We start from the raw sequence: 25,660 nt of genomic DNA, 5'->3' as shown, positions 1-25,660 counted from the left end.
CAGTTCAGGAGGTTTGCTGGAAAGTCAAATGAGCTGTGGCTCATTCAGTCTACTGGCTGGTCTATGAGCCGGTCAGGAAAGCAGGGTGGCCTGACCAAAGGCACTGGCATGTGTTAAATCTAAAGATTCTATGTCATGAACTGGGAGTGGAGAGGGTGAGGAGAGCAGTTTTCTTTTTAAAGCAGGTTACTTAGGAAACAAACTAAAGATCACGTAGTACCTGTATAGAAAATGTGCCCCAATTTTCCCAAAAGAGGATAATAATCTGTTGTTTATGTCCCTCAAAAGGTAAAAATCAGTAATCATAATAACAGCAGCCATAGTGTGTTAAGCACTTTGCATTCACTATTTCAGCTCCATATAACGACTTACAATGAGGTATTAGTCCCATTTTATAAGTGAATAAACTGAGGCTCAGCAAGATAACATGAATTGCCAAAATATACACATTAATTAAGCATAGGAACTGAGATTCAAATCCAGATCTGTGTGAGGCCAAACCTCGTACATATTCTCCTAAACTCCACTGGTTCTCACTCATCCAACCATCTGTCCATTAGTGTGTCTTACTATCCCATAACTACTGAGCCCCTCTGTGTACCAGGGACAGTGACATTTTCGATGGTACAGTAAAGGAGGTCATAGCAGCCAGCTGGGTTAAAAGGGAGTCTCATTCAGGTGGACAAGGGTCAAGATCAGTGGTGAGACCATTTGGGGCAAGGCTCAAGGAAGACATGGCACATTAAGGAGAGGCCAATGAATCAAGACCACTCATCACAGGGTTTCCAAGACAATCTTGATTTCACATCCTCAGCCTGGTTTCAAATATAATTCCCTATCTGTTCATGTCTTCCAATCTGTGTTCTATAATATATGGTTGTCGAACCTATGGGCCAACGTGGTCAAGCTCTGATTATTAGGGATTTCACCACAGTATGGGCCCGATTAGGCTCTCTCTAGGCAAATGATCTATAAGAGCATGCTGGGGCTGGTATTTTTCTTCAACTCTGGATGAAACTAACAACAAGAAAACAAAAAATATTAATAACACCACCAGATACCTATGCACTAAATAGTCTTATGTGCATTTTAATCTTCACAATCACCCTATGCTGAGGTAGGTGCTATTATTATTCACATTTTGCCAGTGGGAAAACAGAGCCAGTTAAGAGACAGAGCTAGGTTTTAAACACAGGCAGTCTCCTTCCAGAGCTCTTGCTCCTCACCACTGTCACACATAACTAGACGATGTACTCCCCAAAGAAGGAACTGTGCTTGGCCATCTGTTCCTCACACATAAGGCCCAGTACAGACCAGTAAATATTTACTGAATCAATTCACTTCTGAGGCCTTAACACTGCACTGAGTTTTTAGTCACCTCCTGGGCTTTATTTCCTAGTATTGCTAAGTTGGGTCTTCCTCACCCTGCATTTTACAGTTGGTTTTTGGTTTTTTAATTGTAGACTTAAACACTCATCCCTATTAATGTTTATCACCACAGATTTAACCATTGTTCTAGCCTACTGAGTTCTTTTTTCATGTCCATGATTCTTTCACCTAACATATTAGCTCTCTCTTTAAGCTTCATTTAATCTGCTATTGGGTTGGCATTTATCCATGGTCTCAACAGAATCACTGATGTAACTACTGAAAATGACGGTGAGTCCGGTGGCTCACCACTTGAGTCTGCTCTCCAGATTCCAATCACATATACATAACATATGAAATAGGTCATTCACCATTTATTAGTCTGACTGAACTATTCTCCACATCATATTTTATTCATGTGGATGTCATGAGAGGCAGACAAACACCTTGCTGAAACCCACACACACCTACTATACTATTGTATATATACAATAGTATATATACTATTGTATATATACAATAGTATATATACTATTGTATATATATATATATATATACTACTGTATATATACTCCTGACCCACTAGCCTGCAGCCTTATTTAAATAAGCAGCTCACCTCTTTCCACCATCTTGGAGCCTGTGGAGGCCTGCTGGGAACAGGACTCTTAAAACGACAAATATGTCTGGAAGGCTGTAGTCCATGGCCATTTTTGCTGGCTATAAGTGAGAGGTCTTTGGAACCAGAGGGAGCATCTTCTTAAAACTGAAGATGTTTATGCTCAAGATGAAACTGAATTCTATCTAGGTAAGAGATGTGCGTGTATGTACAAAGCAAAGAACAACACAGTGACTCCTGGTGGCAAACCAAACAAAACCAGAGCAATGTGGAGACAAGTAACTTGTGCTTGTGGAACTGGTGGCATGGTTCATGCCAGATTCCAAAGCAACCTTCCTGCTAAAGCCTCTGGCCACAGAATCCGTGTGATGCTGTACCCCTCAGGGATTTAAACTTACTGAAAAGAAAATAAAGGTAGATTGGGGCGCCTGGGTGGCTCAGTCAGTTAAGTATCTGACTTCGGCTCAGGTCATGATCTCACGGTTTGTGGGTTCGATCCCCGTGTTGGGCTCTGTGCTTACAGGTAGCTCAGAGCCTGGAGCGTGCTTCAGGTTCTGTGTCTCCCTCTCTATCTGACCCTCTCCTGCTCACGCTGTCTCTCTCTCTCTCTCAAAAATAAATAAAACATTAAAAAAATTTGAAAATAATTTAAAAAATTTGAAAATAAAGGTAGATTTGTTCTCTTAGATAGATAGATAGAAAGAAAGAAAGAAAGAAAGAAAGAAAGAAAGAAAGAAAGAAAGAAAGAAAGAAAAAGACGAGTAGCCCCTGGCACAGAGTGGGTCTGATGTCTTTAAAGATGTGGGAGTGAACCAGACCATAGTCCTTAGAAGTGGAACACCCTTCCCCATGATGACCAGGATGAGCAATGGATGCTCTCCTTATCGGTCCCAACTGAAACTCTCCAGGAGGGCACTGAACACAGAACCCCCAAGCGGGCTATAGTGTTGGAGAAGGGGGGTTATCCTGAGACTGTTATGTTAGGCAAATGAGCTGGCACTGCTTTCCAGGGAGCACTGTCTTGGGTTGCCTAAGGTCAAGGCATGCATCTGCCAAACTAGCATCAGTGCATGCTGGAATTGGAATATCATTACTATGAAACAGGATTATCTTGAGCAATGATTCCAAATGGGATTAGAAATGACTCTGTTATTCAGATATAATCGGCCACAGCAGCAGCAGTGGGAGAAACATCAAGCTTGGCACACTTTTCTGGGGGCAGGATGCTGGTATTCCAGGTACCTGGCCAGCACTCTCACCCACCCTTCCTTGCTGGGAAATACCGAGCACTGTCCAACATCGGGCAGGTGGCCACCTGGGACAAGAGCCAGTCCCACATCAAAGTGCCCTGCTCTGGGGTCTCATGTCCTAGGCCCAGCTTCTTCAATGGAAAGAGGTGGAAAAAGAATCTCCAAAGACCTACTATTTCTGAGTCACTTAAAGGTACTGATGAGAGACAAGTAATACAGGCTTACCTGCAGACCATTCACTAATTTCCTCCTGGAGTGACCAACAATCAACAATAATAATTAAGACACCACTACTACCACTAACTAACAAACCCTCATCAAGTGCTTACAATATGGTAGGCATTGTTCTAAACACTACATATATTTACATATTTAAACTTCAAAACAGCCTTTTGTGGTAGATCTACTTATCCCCATTTTATGGTAGATGTGAAGAAACGACCACAGATAAATGAAAGAACTTGCCAAGGTACATAACTAGTAAGAGAAAGAATGAGGTTGAACCCAGGTAATCTGGCTAGAGCTATCGCTGAACCCATACTAGAGTACCACAGACTGAGAGGATCGTGGCCTGTGTTGGATAAGGCCTTTCCTTCATATTCTCTGGTCTCTAGCCTCTGCCAGATCCTCCCACCAGATCTGGCACATTCCTACTTTCTCACCTTTGTGAACCTATGCTCACACCAGTCCCTCTTTCAGAAATGCTGTCCTTCTAGTCCCCACCTCTTTCAATCAAAATCCTGTCCATCTTTCAAGGCCCACCTCGTGTGAAAGGCCTCCTTCAATGATCTTGCCTCTACCTGGTATGATCTCCACCTAGCACTATAGGTGATTTTCTCTGAGGCACTGACCACATTCTACCTCATTCTACAGTTAAAGTGGGACTTGTTTATCCCTTTACTTTCAGCTTTTTAAGAGTTTTTTATTTTTAAGTAATCTCTCTACCCAACATGGACCTTGAACTTACAATGCCAAGACCAAGAGTGCATGCTCTAATGGTTAAGCCAGCCAGGCACCCCCTAATTGCCAGCTCTTTGAGAAAAGGACAATGTTTTGTGTTTATAGACTTCTCATAATCATCTAGAACATCTCAGCACCAGGGGGTCATCAAGAAACCCTGACGGAGCTGACTTTACTCTGGCCCTGGCACCCCTTAGGCCAACCCATGGCCTTGCTCCCCCAACTGCCTCCCTCCACAGGCAGCATACTCCAGTGGAAAGAATGAGAATCTGTGGTTCAAAGACACCTGGCTTCAAATCCTGGCTCCCTCTTTCACTTATTAGACAATAATGGGCATCTCTAAGCTCCACTTTCCCCATCTGTAAAATAGGGATAATAATCCTTCCCTATTAGGATTGCAGTGAGGATTAGAGTCAGCCTGAGAAGTGCCTGACATGGGTCTGGCATACAGAAGGTACTCAATCACAGCCATAGCCATGACTGCCACTACAGTCAGAAGATCAGCCAGCACAGCACAGCCTCCTTGGGCAAAGGAAGCGTCCCTCTGCAACAAGCAGCCAGGCCAAGAACAGGATGGGGACCTGGGAAGAGGCTATAGGCCTCTAGGTGGATAGACCTCTACGTGGTTGGGCCCTCTAAGGACCTGCACTGAAGCAAAGGTGCAGGGGTGCTCTACCAGCACCACCTCTGGCCAGCCAGCAAAGGAGAGCTGCTCAGGGAAGCTGCCCCTGGTCCAGCTCCAAGAGCAGCATCTCTCTGAGAACACCGATGCAGCGGCTAGCCCCGCAATGAAAGCCTGCACAGCCAGGAATCTGGTTTAGACTGCTGGTTTCTTAAAGACAGGGTTTAATGCCCACCCACCCACTGTCTCAGAAGGTGGAGGGAAAATAAGCAAATGCTAAAAATAAATGACTGCTATGAGAGGAAATTAAATGGTCTTCAGCCAAGGATGGCGGCATTTTAAAATTAACAAAGCCCAGGTACCACATCCAGGAAGGCCTTGGCAAATGCGTGTTATCCACTCATTAGATCAGCTCCTCAGGGACCCTGGCCAAGCAGAGAAGGCAGTGCCGGGAAGCAGTCCTTCCGATGCTGATGAAATGCACTCTGGGAGAAAAAGCAGAGGAGGGAGGGAGACTCTTGTGGGGAATTTCAAACAGTTTGGCTGGAGCTCTGCTTCACAGCCTCACCTTCTCTGAGGCAGAGGCTTTCAGAGCAACCACCAAGCCCAAGTGGACTCAAATCTGAATATCCCCCTACCATCTCACTCTTTCAGGATCTTTGGTTCCTGAGGCACATCAGCCACACTATCTAGGTGGTCTCACTGCCTCGCAGTCCAGAGACAAGGAGTTTGAGGATAACGTGGGATGGGAGGCAAGCTCCCAGTCCTGTACCCTGTACTTTTTTCTTACTATGAAGAATCATAGGATACTTTGTGAATTTATATGAGCTCATTGTATATCACTTTTAAATGAATTTATCATTGTTCATTAGGAATTATACTTCATGACATCACAAATTATGTGAAATCACAAACCTTTATTCTCTATTAACAATCAGAGTATACACTGTGAAATACTATCAACAATAGGAAATCTAAACACCCCAGGTGACCAGGAACTATACGAATTCATTCTGACATGACAAACATGAATTCTCAGTGTGCCACTAGTCACAATTAAAATGAAAATTAGAAAAGGATGATGGCTTTTTTTTTTTTTTTTTTTTCAAGTTCACAAAGGTACTTGTTATTTGAGGCATGAAGTCTGGCTGAAAGGGTTACATTTCCCAGCAGCCAACATCTGGTTGTTAGTGGCGCTATTTCGACTTTGTGGATTCAAGTTAGCCAGAAATGGGTACTAAGGTCCTACTTTCCCCTGCTGGAGAAGAAGAGAAGGAGAACGGGAAGGCTTCTAATCTACGGATTCTGCTCTTGGACCCGACACCACGTGGGCCATGCCGTCGCTGGCCCGTCTGCAGGTCGCTGACCCACCGCTGACAGGCACAGGCCACACTACACTACATCCGGGGAAGGTGACATGGGGGACAAAGTGGCAGGTCACCTGGGAGAGGACAGGCACCGACGGCTTCAAAACTCCTCAGTGAAGGGATAGTCCTTGTGGGAGGCACAGCTCACTAAGGCACAGACTCTCCAGTTCCGGTTGTAGCTGAGTAAGGTGGTCATGTCCACGCTGCTCAGTTCAAAGTCAAAGACCTGGAAGTTCTCGGCGATGCGTTAGGGTGTCACAGACTTGGGGATTTTTAAACAATTTTTTTTAAATGCTTATTCATCTTTGAGAGAGAGAGAGAGAGACTGAGTATGAATGGGTGAGGGGCAGAGAGAAAGGGAGTCACAGAATCTGAAGCAGGCTACAGGCTCTGAGCTGTAAGCACAGAGCCTGATGCGTGGCTTGAACCCAAGAACGTTTTAAGTTTTGACTTTTTTTAAGTCAATTTATTGAAGTATCATTTACCCATAGTAAAATTCACCCTTTTAAGATGTACAATTTGATGAGTTTTGATTGTACAATCACCACCACAATCAAGATTTAGAATATTTCCATCACCCAAATGTTCCTTTAAGCCCTTCCTCCTACTCCTAAACCCTAGCAGCCACTAACCTGATTTCTGTCTCTACAGTACTACCTTTTCCAGATTGTCCTACAAATGGAATTATACCACAGCTGGGTTTTTTTCTTTTGTGTCTGGCTTTAGCTAAGTATAAGGCTTTTAAGATTTGTCCCTGCTTGGGATGCCTGGGTGGCTTAGTCGGTTGGGCGTCCAACTTCAGCTCAGGTCATGAGTTCGTGGGTTCGAGCCCCGCATTGGGCTCTGTGCTAAAAGCCAGCTCAGAGCCTGGAGCCTGCTTCAGATTCTGTGTCTCCCTCTCTCTCTGACCCTCTCTTGCTCACGCTCTCTCTCTCTCAGAAATAAATAAAACATTAAAAAAAATTTTTTTAAAGATTTCTCCCTGCTGTTGCACATGTTGAGTAATTTGTTGTTGCTGTTGTTGTTTTTTTTTTATGTTCTTTTTTTATTTTTAGGAGAGAGAGAGAGATAGCGTGAGGGGAGGGTCAGAGAGAGAGGGAGTCACAGACTGAAACAGGCTCCAGGCTCTGAGCTGGCAGTCAGCACAGAGCCCGACGCGGGGCTCGAACCCACGAACCGCGAGATCATGACCCAAGCGAAAGTCGAACACTTAACCGACTAAGCCACCCAGGCGCCCCTGTTGTTGCTGTTGTTTTTAACTGTGGAATAGTGGTCCACTGTATGGATGTACCTTACTTTGTCCATTCACCAGCTGATAGATATTTGGATGATTTCCAGTTTGGGGCAAAATAAAACTACTATAAATGTCTTTTTTGAAGATTTTTTATTTTATTTCATTTTATTTTTTTTTTAATATTTTTATTTCTAGGAGAGAGAGAGAGAGAGAGAGAGACAGTGTGAGCAGGGGAGGGTCAGAAAGAGAGAGGGAGATACAGACTCTGAAATAGGCTCCAGGCTCTGAGCTGATAGTCAGCACAGAGCCCGACGCGGGGCTTGAACTCACGAACCGCGAGATCATGACCTGAGCGAAAGTCGGACGCTTAACTGACTAAGCCACCCAGGCGCCCCATCTTTTTTGAAGATTTTTAAAAAATGTTTATTTATTTTTGAGAAAGAGAGTGAGTGAGGGGCAGAGAGAGGGAGACAGAGGATCTGAAGCAGACTCCACACTGATCACACAGAGTCTGACGCGGGGCTCGAATTCACTAATCATGAGATCATGACTTGAGCTGAAGTTGGATACTTAACCGATTGAGCCACCCAGGCACCTATAAGATGTATGTTTTTATGGTTCGTGGACAAAGTTGGTATAAGAGTTGGTTTTGCTGAGTTGCATGGTAAATATGTTTTGCCTTTATGAGAGACTGCCAAAGTATCTCCAAAGTGGTGACAGCATAATGCATTCCTATCAGCAATGATGACAATTGTTCTGCATCTGTGTCAGCACTTGGTACTGTCAGCTTTTCTACACTTTAGCCATTCTAGCAGTTATATATATATAGTGGCTTTTCCTTATAATCCTAACTTGCAATTTCTCTAAATGACTAATGCTGAGTATCTTTTCACGTGTTTATTTGCCACCCATCTCTTCTTTGGTTAATGTCTGCTCAAATCTTTTGCCCATTTTTTAAAAATTGGGTTGTCTTTTTGCTGTTGATTTTAAGACTTCTTTGTATCTTTTGGACACTATTCCTTTATCAGACATGTGTTTTGAGTCATTAAAAATTATAGGGATATACATCATACCACATTTCCACCACACCACTGTCTCTTGCACGTAAACACTGATGAAGGAAACCGGACATTCTTACACCTTCGTTTTACAAATACCTTAGTGACACTGGACAGAGGGTCAAGTAGCAGTTTGTTAACTGCTAAAACTCATGAGACTCTTTTTACCTCCACAATAAGCACCTAACCGTTAGGTTTTAAGGAAAGCTACATCTGGAGACATGGCTGTCCTATAAACAGCTTTTGGCCCCCCAGGCTCTGCACCTCCTAAAGCCCTGTTCTGGTCCGCCAGACTCCTGGAATGGTCAACAGTCGTCACACTCCATTGCTGGCCATTGTTCACTGGGAAAGGTAGGAGGCTCCCAATCCATCCTTCAGTGAAAGAGCAAACAGCGGGGCCTGTGGCTGCTTGGACATCAAAGTTGAGCAAAAGGCCAGGCAGGCTCTGCCTCTCCGCCTACACATCCTGCAAACGCCATGTGAAGGAGCTTCCCTGAGGGGGTCATGACTTTCAGCTTGTCATAGCACACATCAAAGTTCGCACCACACACGAACTGGGTACATGGGTTCGAATCAAGTTGCCCAAGAACGGATACTCAGCCATTGTATCATTTTAATCCTGTGTTTTCCCAAGTAATTAAGCCTTCTTGCTTATGAACTTGTGACTAAGTAAAGCATCACTGAGAGGTTGTAACATCAAAGTGCCTTCCACCGTCTGTCCATGTTTGGTAAAATTGGATTTCTTTCCTTTCTTAAAGAAAAACTAATTGAATTTAGCTGAAGTCTGGGTATATTTGCATGAGCTGGTGAAGGCTATGCTAAGTCACAGTGATCATCCTGGGACCCTGTGGCTTAGCCTTTAGTTGGGCTGGGTCAAAGTGCAACACAGAACGAGGCACCCAGACTCAGGCTAAACAAGTGCCTGTGGCATGAGGCTTATGGAGGTCTCACTGTGGAAAAGGGTCAGCCCCCAGGGACTGCTCAAGCCACTAGTACACCCAAGCTGTTACTAGGGCTGGCAAAAGGGTCATCCTAGTACAATGTTGGTAAATCTTTGGCAGAACGGCTATTGAAAACAATGGCCATCACATTACTTGAGTCCTTGATGTCAGCAGTCTGAGTAAGCTTCTTAGGCAAAGGCTGTGATGCTTATTATCTGAATCCCCTCACAGCCTAGCACATGAACACCAGACACAGTATAGTTTTAAAAAATGTTTGCTGGATACATAAAATGATAGCATAAAGGGGTGCCAGAACAAAGTTCCTCTTTCCTGAAGAACCAAACTCTCCATATCCCTTTTTTGCCTTGTTTGTCAGGAAACTTCAATCTAAATTAATACTTAATTCCACTAATTACCTGATTTGCAGTAAGTACAGCATGGTCCCATTTATGTAAAATTACACACACACACACACACACACACACACACACATCAATCTCTAGACAAAGGGAATTCAGTTGACTGCTACTTTCTTCTCTATATTATTTTTACAAAAACAATAAACCTATTTCAGAAAAGAAAATCTCGTTCAATCCTGATACAATTATCTTTCCTTTTACCAATATGATTTCTGATCTTGATCCAGTTTTAACTCTCCTGTGTACATTTATATTTGTATTTTAATTTGAGTCACTGCTAACCCTTTTTGGAAATAAAAGGAGAGAATAAATTATAAATTAAGTTCCCATATATACTTTAAAAATTCTGTTCCACAGTACTGTATCTTCTATTCAAAATTAAATAAAATAGTACTGTCTTTACTATTCAAAATCAAGTTAAAAGACAAATACACATATAAATAACAGTTCACGAGAGGTTAATCTCCTTAAGTGTAGAGACTATTGTGCTCTATCCTGAAGGACGCAAGGCATGAAGTAGGCACTCACTAACGGCATTTGAGGTAAAATGACTGAATGGTCTCAGGAGCTCTCCCTTGAGCTTGAGGGCTGCCAACATCTAAAGAAGGTGAAGGTTCTCTGCTGTCAGCTTTGAATCAAGAAGTGCAGCCCCTCTACCCTCCCTTCATCCACATCCAACTGAAAGGTGGTGGTATTTCAGGCCTGGCCAGTATGATTCCAGAGGCCTTGGGGATTGATGAAATGAGGATTACCACACTTCGAATCATGAGAAACATTCTGGCAGACTGTGCTGGCAGAGACATGATCATCTCTCCAGACCACCTCCCACGACACTTTACCAATGAAGCCTACTCACTCTGACCAAGATACTCCTGGCATTCCTTTTTATCAGGTTCTATTTTTCCTTTTCCTCTTTTAATTTTTTTTTTAAGTTTTAATTTTAGAGAGAGGGCAAGTGGGGGAGAGGGGCAGAGGGAGAGAGAGAATCCCAAGCAGGCTCCATACTCAGTGTGGAGCCTGATGCAGGGCTCAATCCAAAAACCCTGGGATCATGACTTGAGCTGAAATCAAGAGTCAGACGCTCAACCAACTGAGCCACACAGATGCCCCTATTTTTCCTTTTCTTTAGTACTCCTTACTTTCTAATACAGTATGTAGTTTGCTTATGCATTATATTTATTGTTTATTGTCTGTTCCTGCCTCTCTCTACTCAGGGACCATCACTACTTTAGAAATATGCTCTATGAGGGCAAAGATCTTTGTCAAGAACAGTGACTGGCAAACAGTAGGTGCTAAAAATATATACATATGTGTGTGTGTGTGTGTGTGTGTGTATGATATGAATAAATTAACCTAAAAAGTTTGCTATTTTCCATAAAAATCTCTCCTATGCACTAGAAGGAAAAGGCACAAAATGGATGTTTAAAACACCAATAATTAGTCCTAGGAACCAAAACAAGTAAATACAAGCCAACACTTGCACTTTGCCCAACAAGTATCGCTGATTTGCTAATGACCCTGGATAGAGACAGGACAATCAGTTAAGCCAACAACTCATTAGATTTAAAGAGAAGTGTCCCCAAAGCACATCTACCAGCTATCTGCTCACTGATTGACAGTGTAGTGTTATTTCCTACTCTGTCTCAGCACTGAAAATACTACGTAAAGAAAGGCACACATTCCCTTCTCTTTTCTCTACCACCTGCTATCTCTTGTGGATGGAGATACTCGCAAGCTGGGCAAGAAAACTGGTGGGTGGCATGGAGGTGGTGGTGGGTGGAGTATCACTGTTGAATAAACACATGTGTTTATGTGTAGAGACATCTAAGATGGGCAACAGAGAATAACAACTCACCATTTTTTTTTTTTGTTTTTTCTTTAATATTTTTATTTATTTCTAAGAGAGAGAGAGAGAGAGAGAGAGACAGCATGAGCAGGGGAGGGTCAGAGAGAGAGGGAGATACAGACTCTGTAATTTTTTTTTTTATGTTTTTTTATTTTATTTCTAGGAGAGAGAGAGAGACAGTGTGAGCAGGGGAGGGTCAGAGAGAGAGGGAGATACATTTGAAACAGGCTCCAGGCTCTGAGCTGGCAGTCAGCACAGAGCCCGACGCGGGGCTCGAACCCACGAACCGCGAGATCATGACCTAAGCGAGAGTCGGACGCTTAACCGACTAAGCCACCCAGGCGCCCCACAACTCACCATTTGTAACAGGCAGCACATACACTATCTCACTAGGTTCTCACAAAAATATAGCAAGAATCTACTCTGCTCACAGAGTCAGTTCTCTCATACCTCTGCTTTGATAATATCCTGTCCACATGGCTCTGACATCATTGATGACACTATACTCTGTCTCTCTACCTGCCATTCTTTTTCACATTGGACTTGAGCTCCCCATGTCTGATTCTCCAACGATGAGCAGAGAGTCTGGCTCAGAGCAGCTGTTTACCAAATGTTTGTAAAAATAAATGATTTCAGATGAAGAAATAGGGGTGCCCCCAGAATTCTTAAATTCAACCATGGGTCAGAACCAGGACTGGATTCCAGGATTCTCAACTTCAAAGCCTATTTACACCAAGTTTTCTTTTAAGGGCTTGGAGCTTAAGTGGCAAATAAGGAAATGGAATGCTGAGAACAAGTTCAGGACAGAGGAGCAGACCTGACTCAAGACCTATCTCAAGTATAGCTAAGTTTCTCAGCCAGTCTGAAGCAGTGCCGTCTTGATATTAGAAAACCCGTTTTGTTGGTTTCCACCACATTTATGAGCCTTCCAAAGCAGACAAAAGCCTTAATGATCTGCTTAAAGGAAAAATTAAAACTGGTAACTCGAACTATCCATTTCAGTGGCTGCTACTAAAGTGCCCAGTCTGCTTTTTTGGATAGAATTCCTTTTTGCTCTTTTCTAATCAATTCTTTTGCACAACTACAGCTAGACACTGGGATGGAGAGGCAGCCTATAGTACTGGCCCAGGGTCTGGCAGCAGTGAGGTAAAGTAAAACACATACACTTTGTAGGCAGCCAGACCAGGTTCTAACTCATCTGTGTGATCTCAGACAAAACACCTTATCTCTCTGGGCTTCAGTTTTCTCAGCTGCAAAATGAGAAATCTATCTATCTATCTATCTATCTATCTATCTATCTATCTATCTATCTTGTGGCAGTTGTGAGAACTGGAGTAACTCTCCACACACGGGACTATTTCAATCTTTACAAAAGAGCTACCCCTTGAAGAAATATGGAAGTGGGCAGGAAAAGAGCATGGCCTCCAATGGGAGGGAGAATGCCCCCCCCCCTTCCCTAGGTTCCATTAGAACCTCCAAAGAAATAGCCTAGTGGGCCCTCACTGTGACTACAGATTCCTCAACATGGACAGATGGTTGGACCTTGAGGGTGTTATGCTGAGCGAAATAAGTCAGGCAGAGAAGGACAAATATCATATGTTTGCACGTATAGGAGGATTAGGAGGAACCTGACGGAGGAACAAGGGGGAGAAGAAGGGGGGAAATGGTGGGGGAAAGGGAGAGAGGCAAACCATGAGAGACTCTTGAATGCTGACAAAAACTGAGGACTGATGGATGTGGGGGGGAGGGGGGATGGGCATGGAGGAGGACACTTGTGGGGATGAGCACTGAGTGTTATGTGGAAACTAATTTGACAATAAACTATTTGTTAAAAAACAAAACAAAACATGGACAGATGGTAGAAAATGAAAACATGAAGGTAACTCACATGTGTACCTTCAACGAATTAACACACTTTCAAACATTTTGTGACTTCAATAATGCAAATGACTTGCCTAATGTCACAAAGCCAATGAAAGATAGAGTTAGGATCCAAAGCTATATTCTTCCCTCTCCACATGTCCTATACTTTCCATTGCACCAGGTGTAGACCTGACCTTCTGCTCAGTCCATCACCCTGCCTCTGGAGAAAACAACAGGGAGACAAACAAAGGTGGGAGAGGGTTCTGGAATGTGGTCTGCAGGGATCTGGCTAAGGGAGCCCTGTATGGAATTCTGGAGATCTCTCACCTGTCGTTTCGGCTGATGGCTGCCACCATGAGTGCTGTCCAACCAAGTCTGTGCCTTGCATTGACATCTGCACCTTCTGACAAGAGCCTAGAAAGAGAAATATTTTCAGTGTATGGCTTATCATGGACGTAAGAGTGGAAGAAATAACACATTCAACAAATAAGGAGGCTAGATGAATCTGGAAACAGTTAGAGGCCTTTGAGAACTAAGTACCCATCTTAGCTCCTCTGGCCAGTCTCCCCCCAACCCCAGGCATCCCCTACCCTTCTCCTTCTCCCCTTAAATGAGTCTGGCCCTGCTGTTATCCTTCTAGCCTTCTGAGAAAGAATGTGCCTTCTCTACGTTAATACCCTGACACCTGCACTACCTTGGTCCAGAATGTTCTCTCCCTGATTCTTTGCCTATTCTACTCCTACTTCCATGGTATGGGGTACAATCCTGGCTTGAGGGCTCCCTCCTGAGAAAGCTTCCTTAGCTCATCCAATCCACAGATCTCTTTTCCATCCTTAGAATTTCCTCATGCTTAGCACTGAATGCCCAATGACACTGCTTATCTAGGTAATTCCCAGTTTACAAAAGGATCACACTTCTCAAGTTTCTCTGTATGGTAGCTATTTGGAAATTCAAAATCTCAAACCCAAGGAAACATGGAAAGAAGGCTTGAAATGCTAGATTGGGGTGCCTGGGTGGCTCACTTGGTTAAGCTTCCAATTTTGGCTCAGGTCATGATCTCACAGCTCGTGAGTTTGAGCCCGGCGTCAGGCTCTGTGCTGACACCTCAGAATCTGGAGCCTGCTTTGGATTCTGAGTTTCCCTCTCTGCCTCTCTGCCCCTCCCCGACTTGTGCTCTGTCTCTGTGTGTGTGTCTCTCTCTCAAAAATAGACAAATATTACAACAACAAAAAAAGAAATGTTACGTTAGGCTTCTAGGAGAGTCCACACAAGCCTATCTGACTCTCTATGCCAGTGCCTAGCACACAGTGGAAGCTCAATAGTTGTTGGATAAATTAACAAACACAAAATTATATATATATATATATATATATATATATATATCTCTGGAAGGCTCCCTGAGGAGGTAATGCTAGAGAGTTAGCCTGACAAATGAGGTTGAAGGAGAGGAAGGAATGTATCAGGCAGAGGGTAAAGCCTCTTAACCAGAAGAGAAGGCAGCATGACTGGGCACAAAATCTGAGGGAAGAGTATCAAGAGAGGAGACTGGGAAATCACTCATCTCTCACCTCTTATTTGGAGGATTTCTTCTGGTGAAACTCCTAGGCCTCTTTACCACACACAGTTAAGCTACTTTTATGCAGAAAGAATTTTTTATGGCCAAGAATATAAAGAGGCTAAGAACCCTGTGAGACAAAAATCTCTTTTGCACAAAACCTCCTTCCTAACTTACAAAAACCTTCCCTGGTTTAGCAGGTGCTGTGGAAAGCACATGGGTCTGAGAGTTTAGAGCCTGGAGTTCCGATCCTAACTATGATTCTGATAGGATGGCTTCATTTCTCTGGTCCTTAGACCAGAAGGCCAAAAAATCAGGAGCAGCCAAAGCAAATCAAAGAGATTTCTGCAGGAAAAGACGTGAACTGTGCCTTGAAGAATGGAAGCAGTTTAGAGAGGAGGGAGGAAGTGCACAACAGTCAAGACAAAAGGAACAAGACACTCTTCAAGAAACAGAGAAGCAACGGGGAGGTATATTCGGAAATCCTCAAGTAGATCCATCCAGGTGACAGTTCATAGCAGAGAAACAGGTAGCTGCCAAGGTATGCAGGGCCTATAACAGGGCCTCTAAAGCCAAGCCACAGGGCCAAGGCAGTGGGCATACTCCTTTTGTGGGTCATAGGTTTCTTTGAGAATATGACCAAAGCTGATGATTCTCTCCAGAAAAGTGAACAGGAGCACAAGTACTCAAAAAAGATTTTTTTTTTTTTTTTTTTTTTTTACAATATCCAGGAGTTCACAGGTCTTCATGAAATCAATAACAGATCCTAGGTTAAAAACCCAACCTAGAAGAGTTGACAAATGACAGGCATGCATCCTACTGTCCTGCACTCCTGCATCTAAGTCAGAAATCATGAATCTCTCCCGGAAGTCTTTTCTGTGGAGCCTTTTAAAAGAGCCTCAAAATCCTTCTCAACCCTCGTTCCAATCAGGCATCATCAATCAGCTAAAGCCAGCAATGAGAAGAAACCTATTTGGCATTCCTTAGACTCTTACCACAGGCAAGAGGGTTGTCACTGAAGGTTTCTATGCAAAAGAAATTATAAAATTAACCTGGTACCTTAAGCAAGCTGACTCTGAAAGGGGAGAGAATAGAAAGTGAGGACAAGAAGGCAGTTTCGGGGCTCTGGGAATATAGACCAAGGGAGACAAATCAGGGCAGGAAAATGAGAAAGCAGAGAATGGCCAGAAGAAGCTCAGTGCAGCCAGAATCTCTTCTGTCTCCAGTGGGTAGTGAGCTGTTTTCCCCTGTCTGGGCCCTGAGAATTCTGGAAGCAGCTCTGATCTGGAAGTGGGGCTGAAGAAAGAGGACTGAGATGCCTCCTCCTCACGCACCTTGAGGACCGAGTATAGTGTAATGAAAAGGATGAATAAAAGGACTCTGTTATAAATCAAACTTGGACTCCAATTCTAGTCCAGCTAGATAACCCTGGGCAAATCAATTCGGAGTCTCAGTTTTCTCACCTATCAAATAGGGACACTAGCTTCTAATTTGCTGGGATCCTAGCCAAGTACCTGGCATATAGCAGGTGTTCAATACAGCTTCCGCCCACTACCTCACCCTACTTCCACCCCTTTGATGGAACAAGTGTCCTAGTCTGAAGCTGGCAGTGGCCCAATACCCAGGGATTCTGAGACAGGGTCACCGAAGATGACTAGGTAATTCATTCAGCCTGGCTCCAGGCACTCCTCTATTCATTTATTCAACAAACATGTATACATACCTACTTTGTGCCCAGCTGCATGCTGGCTCCTGGGGAGGAGACAAGACAAAGGTTCTTGCTTTCCAAAACCCGAGCCAAGCAGTGTTTTCTCTTTACATGTGTGTGTATTTATTTCTCTTTACACGTGTGTGTATTTATTACTTTTTTTCCACAAATAACTGCATTTTAAGATTAACTCACACTGTTATGTATACAACAATTCCATTTTTAAAAATTGCTATATAATTCTCCCTGGCACATTCACCAGATTTTCCCTTCTCTGTTCTCCCAGAGATACCTACTGAGGCAGTCTCCATCTCCCAGCCACCAAAAGTGATGCTCAATGAGCATCCTTTTATGGGGGGCCTGGGTGGCTCAGATGGTTAAGCATCTAACTCTTGATTTCAGCTCAGGTCATGATCTCACAGTTTCTAAGTTCAAGTCCCATGTCAGGCTTTGTGCTGACAGTGTGGAGCCTGCTTGGGATCCTGTCACCCTCTCTTTCTGGCCCTCTTCTGCTCAGTATCAAAAATAAATAAACATTAAAAAAAAAAAGAACACGTGCCCTTTTGCACCAGTATGAGTATTTCTCTGAGGCGTGTACTTGCAGTGAGACCCCTGGGCTTTAGGGTTTACATTACTTGGTTTGACTACATTGTGCCAGGGCCCCTCCAGGAAAGCTGCTCCATCTACCTTCCCGCCAGCAAGTCAGGGGTGTTCCTGCATCCTGCTCTCCCAGCCAACGCTAGGCAGTTGCCAGCTTCCTACTGACTGCAAGCCCAATAGGTGTAAAGGGATCTCACATTATTGTCTTAGTTTGCATGTCTCTGATTAGCAACAATTTTGAGCTACTTGTTATATGGCCATCAGCGTTTCGGGGTTATCTTTTTTCTGTACAATGCAGGATTTTCTTCTAAGAGGAGGACTGCTGGAAGAGAGGGTTTCTCTAAACTTGCTATCCTGTCAATGAACAGAGCCAAAAGAGCACAGAGCAGTGAGGCAGCCTGGGCCCTAGTTCCAGGGCTGGTGCCTCCTACTCTATCATGCTATGGAAGGTATTTCATCCTAAGCTTCAGCCTCCTTGTAGGTTCATGTAGGTTTCAGGAGGGGACACTGAAATCTGAAGCAAAGGGCTCCACCAAACTGAAGGGTCATTCCTAGGAGGCAAACTTTGGTATTATTCAGCAACATCCAGCTTTTGAGCCCTGCACAGCATCCTGACTGAGCATCATTCTTTGCAGCCTCTTGGGGCTCAGATGTAATGGAAAAAGCAATGACCCAGGAGTCCAAGGGCTGGAGTTCCAATTCTCACTCTGTCGCTTACTAGCTGTGACATGGGGGATATTAATCTCTATTGTGCAAGGTGGCTGTAAGGATTAAAAGAGATACCACACGGTAGCACTCCATAAGGAGTGGTGGCACTTGGTAAATCAAGGAAGGACCAGAACCAAGATTACAAACCATCACAAGTGAACCCAGCTACAAACGACTTTGTCCTTCGGAGCTGGCTGGGGTCCCTCCCCCACTTCCCCTCTGTGCTTAAAGTTAGGATTTCACACACCCAGGTCTCCTCCATTTCATTTTGTTGCTTTGCAAGTGAATGCCCAGTAGGCAGTCATTTCAAAGTTGTGGGCCAGCTGGGCTTGCGGGTGGCTGCCTGCTGAGAGTGGCTGAAAGGGCCTCTGAGGTCTGAGAAAGCCACCCCTGCTCTCCCCTGTGATTTTCACCAACGGACAAAATGCGGCAAGTGAATTAATCTCTTTTAAAAAGAGCAATGCTTGTGACAGAGCACGGTGTCTCCGAAAAGGTTAGGATTCCATCATCCCTGAGATGATGAGTGGAATGCTTAATGCAGGCTGCCACTCAGGGCAGAGCAGCCTGTGTCCGGGGGTTGGGCACTGCAGGCCTTTCTGGGCTCCCTCCAGAAAGGAGGCCGGGGCCTTTGTGGAAGGCCCTTCCCTAATGAACTAGGTCTCCTGCTTGGCAGAGCAGTAGTGGGTGACACTAATTGGGGGTGGCCAGGGCAGCAGACAGGAAGGAGGCCACACTAGCGGTCAGGAGCTGAACCCCAGATCTCACACAGCTCTCAGGCAGTAGGGTGGAGCAGGGGAATTACCAGGCTAGACTTGGCCCACATGCAGGCTCCAGCATTACTGGCTGGGCAGTGGTAAATGGATGACCTAGCTTCTCTGAACTTCACTTGGTCCCCTCATCTGAGTGACAGCTACTGCTCTATGAGCCTATTTCCAGATCTGTTAAAAAATGGAGGACTCCAGCGGCCCTACTCCATAAGTCACCCAGGAATACCATGAAGAAACAATGAGGCAAAATACGTAAAAATACATGACATGCAATAAAGCACTGGACAAATAGGACAGCCTGTACTATTATCATTTTCCAATTAGTATCTACTCCATTTTAAGGAAGTTAACAGAATAAACTAGGATATGTGAAAGGTGTACACAGAACTTGGAACATAAGTGCTCAAAATTTTCTGTGGAATGATAAACAGTCTCATATCAGGCAAGGGTAGAAAAGGGTACCCTAGCACAAGACCTAAAGATTTCCATAGGAAAGTAACAAATCAAGGGGAAAAACAAAGTTGCTCTGATATACTAGAAATCCAGGAGAGATCTGAAGGCTATGGCCCAAACATGAAAATGTTGAGAGGGAAAGGGGATGAGGGGATATTAAACTTTCCCTTCCTGCTGTGAAAGCTTCTGTATTCTTTTAAGTCTTATTGTTGTTTTTAGCAACAATGAACATACTACTGCTCTTTTTTTAAATTTAAAAAAATTTTTAAATGATTTATTTATTTCTGAGAGAGAGAGAGAGAGAGCGCGTGAGCAGGGGAGGGTCAGAGAGAGAGGGAGACGCAGAATCTGAAACAGGCTCCAGGCTCTGAGCTAGCTGTCAGCACAGAGCCCAGTGCGGGGCTTGAACCCATGAACCATGAGATCGTGACCTGAGCCGAAGTAGGAAGCTTAACCGACAGCCACCTAGGCACCCCATAAACAAACTTTCTTAGGGAGAAAAAACCCTTACCCATTCTTTCTCCAAGAAGCCTTCCCTAAGACGGCCTTGATGCTGCCTCATTGGCCTACGCTAACCTGCATCACACATCAGTTTCTTTCTTTTTTTTTTTTTTTAGTTTCTTTTTTTTTAAATGTTTATTTATTTTTGAGAGACAGAGCACGAGGGGGGAGGGGAAGGGAGAAAGGGAGACAGAATCAGAAGTAGGCTCCAGGCTCTGAGCTGTCAGCACAGAGCCTGATGTGGGGCTCAAACCCACGAACCATGAGATCATGACCTGAGCCAAAGTCAGACACCGAAACAACTAAGCCACCCAGGCACCCCAAACACATCAGTTTCTTTGTCCTCCCACCCCCTCCTCTAGTCAGTGTGACCCTCCTGTCTCTTCACTCCCAGTGCTGGCACCACAGTCACACTCTCAAGGCTTAGGGGCTGAATGAGTACATGTCTATAGCACTTCCCTACACATGTCTCTCACCAATACCTGTCTTACGTTGGATGTTACCTGTTTTATATTGGTCGGGCCTGTCTTCAAAGAATTTAGGCTCCTGTGCATATGTGGGAGTGTGCGGATGTGGCTTCTCAGACTCAGGGCTTGGGATATTTAAGATGCAGGCCTGGAGCTCGAGGCCATGGATTCTAGTAATGACTTTCTCAGGAACTAGCTGTGTGATCCTGGATAAATCTGTCTCTCTGGGCCTCACTTTTCTCTGTGGTAAAATAGGGGAACTGAATTAAATGATTTCTCAAGTCCCTGCCAGTTCTACAATCTTAGGATTCTAATTATGTATAATGTCAAACTTTAAGAAGTGGATTCCTGACAGACACAGGCATTAGCAAGACTTCCAAAGAAAAGACAACTCCTCTGGCTGCTGTCTGTAGGAGGGAGACAGTCCCAGACAGGGATATGGGGGCACTTTTGAATTATTCTGGCTAACCAGCTCTTCCACTCAGGGGAGGGAGGTACCACTTGATTTTTCTTCCTCTTTCTTTATGACCAATCAATACAAAGCGGCCACTGAACTTCAATCGCGCATTGTTCAACTGATTTCCGGATCCTTCACATTAACTGGCTCTCAGCTGCCGCTGGGGAGGGGGGCTGAAGGGTGGGGAGCCCTGGCCCACCTGCATCAGAGGCCTGGAAGCAGTGAGCCATGCAGACTCAATCATGATCACTATCTGGGCAACAGGACTCCGGCTGGAGCCTCGCAGAAGGTCCTGTTTACAGTAATAACAGCACCAGACCAGGCTGTCTGAACAGAGGCAAGGCGCCTGGGGCTAGAATCCATACACAGAGTCTCCATCTGTGCCTTATCTACCCATAGCCTGGGCTGAGAGGGGCAGGGCAAGGGAGGAAGAAGGCTGCTCACAGAACCCTGCCTGGGCCAGTGGACTTTAGGTAGGATCCTGGTGCTCTAACTTCACAGACATGAGGCCTCTCTGGCATCTTGAACAAAGCACTCTCCTTCAAGGCCCTGCTTGGGACCCTTCCTCTAGGAAGCTCTCCAGATGCCCTCCCTGCCAAGGAGATGGCTCACCCCAGCACTGCCATACCCAAACTGCTCCAAAGACAAGTAGGTGGGCAGAGAAGGAGAAGGACAGGCATTTATGCAGCACTTACAATGAATGTATAGAATGTGCCTATAAGTTTCCTAACTAGTTATTTCCTATTATATAAAGTTTTACAATTTCTAGACAAAAAGAATGACCGGCAGAGATCAATCAGTCCAATCCTTTTTACACATACTGATGTTGAGGTTCAGAAAGCATCAGCCTCAGACTAGAATGATTTGGATATAAGCCTGCATCTGTCTCTTCCAGGCTGTGTGACTGTAGCAGGTCATGTTAACCTCTCTGAACCTCAGCTACCTTACCTTATCAGCAGGCCATACCTACTTAACAAATGTCTGAAATAACCTTTGAGCAAAGGAAATACCATATGCAAAAGCACTTACATTTTGCAAATGTTAGTTGTCATTACCACAGCATTCCATATGTTCAAAAGCACACAGTGCAGGAGCTGAATCAGATCCTCACTGAATACTACTAGATGAAACAGAATGAAGTCCAATGCTGGGTGACCATTCTTTGTCCCATCTTCCTGTTTCAAGCAGAAACTTGACACTCATTAAAGTGCAGATCTTTTTTAAGTTTATTTATTTTGAGGAGGAGAGGGGCAGAGAGAGAAGAGAGAGAGAATCCCAAGAAAGCTCCGTGCTGTCAGTGCAGAGCCTGATGCAGGGCTTGATCTCACAAACTGTGAGATCATGAACTGAGTCAAAATCAAGAGTCAAACACTTAACCAACTGAGCCACCAAGTGCTCCCCACACATTATTATTATTATTTTTTTTTTTACAAATAGTGTATTGTCAAATTAGTTTCTACATAACACTCAGTGCTCATCCCCAAAGTGCCCTCCTCGATGCCCATACCCCCCTTCCCCCCACATCCATCAGTCCTCAGTTTTTGTCAGCATTCAAGAGTCACTCATGGTTTGCCTCTCTCCCTTTCCCCCACCATTTCCGCCCTTCTTCTCCCCCTTGTTCCTCCGTCAAGTTCCTCCTAATCCTCCTATACGTGCAAACATATGATATTTGTCCTTCCACACATTATTTTTTTAAACTTTATTTTAAAATGATTTCAAGCTTACAGAGCAGTTACAAAAACAGCACAAAAAGACTCAGATTTATCCTTCACTCAGATTCTTGTTAAATTTTGCCTACTGTGCTTAACTACTCTTTTCTCTATTTAAAATTTTTTTTTTAATATTATTTTTGAGAGAGAGAGAGACATAGAGCGTGAGCAGGAAAGGGACAGAAAGAGAAGGAGATACAGAATCTGAAGGAGGTTCCAGGCTCCATGCTGTCAGCACAGAGCCCAACATGGGGCTCAAACTCACAAACCGTGAGATCATGACCTGAGCCAAAGTCAGCCACTTTACCAAATGAGCCACCCAAGTGCCTCTCCTTTTCTCTATTTTTTCCTGGATCATGTGAGAGTTAGTTTCAGACATTATGTGCCCCAAATACTTCAGCACATATTTCCAAGTACCAAGCCATTCTCTTCCATAACCACTAACCAATAATGACCAAATTTGGAACACTTAGCATGGATAAGATATTTTAATCTAATATTCAAATTTCATCAATTATCCCAATAATATCCTTTATAGAAATTTCCCCGTCATTCAGATGTAAGCCAGGATTAATATTAGAACCAGGCACTGCATGTGTCTTCAGTTTCCCTTCATCTAGAATAGTTGTTCAGCTTTTCTTTGATTTTCTTAATTCTGACACTTTTGCAGAGGAAGACTAGTTTGTTTGTAGAATGTCCTTCAGTCTGTATAACAATTTTCTAAGGAACTCATTTCCTATTATTTACCCATTCATTCCACAAACTTTTCATGAGACTGTGGTTATTACAGCACTATGAGCAAGATGAGTTCTACTGTGTCCTTCAAGGCACTCACTGTTCAGCTCCACACCTGACAAACAGCTAAAATATAAGCAAGGACCCTGGAGAAGGTGCCGTGTAAGGGTAGGTCAGAGCAACAGAATCACAGGGACAACTTCCTGGAGGCAGAGGCATGAGCTACACCAGAAAGGACAGGCAGAAACACGGATTCCCCTAATGATCTCCTGGGATCCTCTTAAGGAAATGTCCCTGTTTCCCCAAGCAGGGATGCAATAAGACATGAAAAGCAACAATACAAGGCTAGAAAGGGGAGAGGGTGGCCCAGGGCACCCTTATCTGGGTACCTCTGCCAGATAAGGTATAGGGTACATCCCAGTCAGCAGCTGCATCATAACTTGGTGACAAGATGGAAAGGCCTGTCTAGGCAGCTGAAGTGTGGGAAAGGGCCACAGGCGCCACCTACTGGCACTACAGCAGGACTCTAGGCTGCTACAGAGGGCAGCTGGGCAGCTGGCTGGTTGCCAGAAAGCTTGTCCCAGTATGGCAGTGAGACACAGAAGTGTCTGACTTCTCCAACAGGGCTGGCACTTGAGCCACCAGTGCCAAGCTCCAGAACCCCATGAGCTTTTCAGTAAATACTGGACTATGCAATGTCAGTCACAATCCCTGGCCCCCTAGACAAGTGGAGGCAAAGACTGGCCTTCATTAATTCAGGTTCATTCCAGTAACAAAACTTAAGTAGGATGTTCTCCAAGCCAGGCTCTGTGGTGGGCACTGAGGGTACAGAGGATGAATCAGACATGGACCTTTTCCACAAGCAGCTCCCAGTCTGCACTGGGGTTGGGGAGATGGGACAAGTACACAAACAAATGCTTTAAGTATCGCAGGTGCTCTGTACAAGGTCAGTGTGCACACAGCATACTTGGCTCCTTGTGTGGAGAGCTCTTGAATGGTGAAGTCAAAGAACTCACACACTTGAGCCTACTATGTATCAGGCACCTGACAAGATCTCATCTGATCTTGTGATTAGTTTAAGATGACTGGCCAGGGGCACCTGGGTGGCTCAGTTGGTTAAGCATCCAACTTTGGCTCAGGTCATGATCTTGTGATTTGTGAGTTTGAGCCCTGCGTCGGGCTCTGTGCTGACAGCCAGCTCGGAGCCTGGAGCCTGTTTCAGATTCTGTGTGTGTCTCTCTCTCTCTGACCCTCCCCTGCTCATGCTGTCTCTCTCTCGCTCTCTCAGAAAAAAAGAAAAGATGACTGGCCAATATGTGGCAGCTTGGGACTGGGACCCATGCTCTCTCTACTGAACCACACTGCCTTCCAGGGCATATCCCATTTCTTCATTTCTTTCCCACATTTAGCCTGGGGCCACCAGAGGAATCTGATGGGACTAATCAACTGACAAAAAATGACAAAGAAGGAAAAGCCTTAATTGGAAAGGAGGGATCTGAAGGATGAAGCTACCCTTTGATTAGTTCTGCTTTTTAGAACCTTCTCCCATTGAAGAGACCCTCTTCTCCTAGACTCAAGTTGAGAAAGGCCCAATCTATCCCTCCTTCCTCACTGTAATCTCCACATTAGCACCACTACTTCTTTTTTTTTTTAATGTTTTATTTATTTCTGAGAGAGAAAGAGAGATAGCGTGAGCAGGGGAGGGGCACAGAGAGAGAGGGAGACACAGAACTTGAAGCAGGCTCCAGGCTCTGAGCTGGCTGTCAGCACAGAGCCCGACATGGGGCTCAAACTCACGAACCGTGAGATCATGACCTGAGCCGAAGTCGGATGCTTAACCAACTGAGCCACCCAGGCGCCCCTAACACCACTACTTTTATACTCATGTGGCAATACGTGCCAATATGATGCTTTAAAAGTGGCCCTGCCTTTAGGTTAAAACAAGTTTGGCAAACAAATCCAATCAAAAGGTTAAAGAAGTAGAGGAAGCGCTGGTTTGCAGCAGGCTGGGATGACTGCAAGCTTACAAAATCTACGAGCACAATGCAGCTACCAAAAAAGCTAGTGCAAGCTCAGGCTATATTAACAGAAGCATAAAATCTCTGAAAAAAAGGGATGATGACTGCCCTGTTCCTCACAACTGTGGTCATGCCACACTGTAATTCAGAAAGGGCACCAAAACTTTGTGACTATTTCATTAGGAGAAGACTTGAAACCACAGTTTAGGAAACCAAGGCTTATTTAAGCTTGGAGCTCTGTCTCCTAGTATTTAAAGATCTAGAGGGGCACCTAGGTGGCTCAGTCGGTTAAGCATCCAACTTCAGCCTAGGTCATGATCTCGTCATTCCTAAGTTCGAGCCCCATATCAGGCTCCGCGCTGACAGCTCAGAGCCTGGAGCCTGTTTCAGATTCAGTGTTTCCTTCTCTCTCTCTGCCACTCCCCCTCTCGCGCTCGC

General features: G+C 44.5%; 1 protein-coding gene across 2 annotated transcripts in view; it reads right to left on the bottom strand.

Moving 5' to 3' along the window:
• The window catches only part of CLPB (caseinolytic mitochondrial matrix peptidase chaperone subunit B), a 144,193-nt gene that overhangs the window by 102,133 nt on the left and 16,400 nt on the right, over positions 1 to 25,660 (bottom strand). For both annotated transcript variants that reach the window (XM_039252059.1, XM_039252060.1), the window contains exon 3: positions 13,872 to 13,958. In XM_039252059.1, coding sequence (XP_039107990.1) covers positions 13,872 to 13,958 — 87 coding nt within the window. The remainder of the gene's footprint in view (positions 1 to 13,871; positions 13,959 to 25,660) is intronic.

The sequence above is a fragment of the Hyaena hyaena genome, unplaced genomic scaffold (assembly GCF_003009895.1).
Source record: "Hyaena hyaena isolate Hyena2069 unplaced genomic scaffold, ASM300989v1 scaffold_406, whole genome shotgun sequence".
Taxonomy (NCBI): domain Eukaryota; kingdom Metazoa; phylum Chordata; class Mammalia; order Carnivora; family Hyaenidae; genus Hyaena; species Hyaena hyaena.
This window is presented reverse-complemented; position numbering and strand designations above follow the sequence as displayed.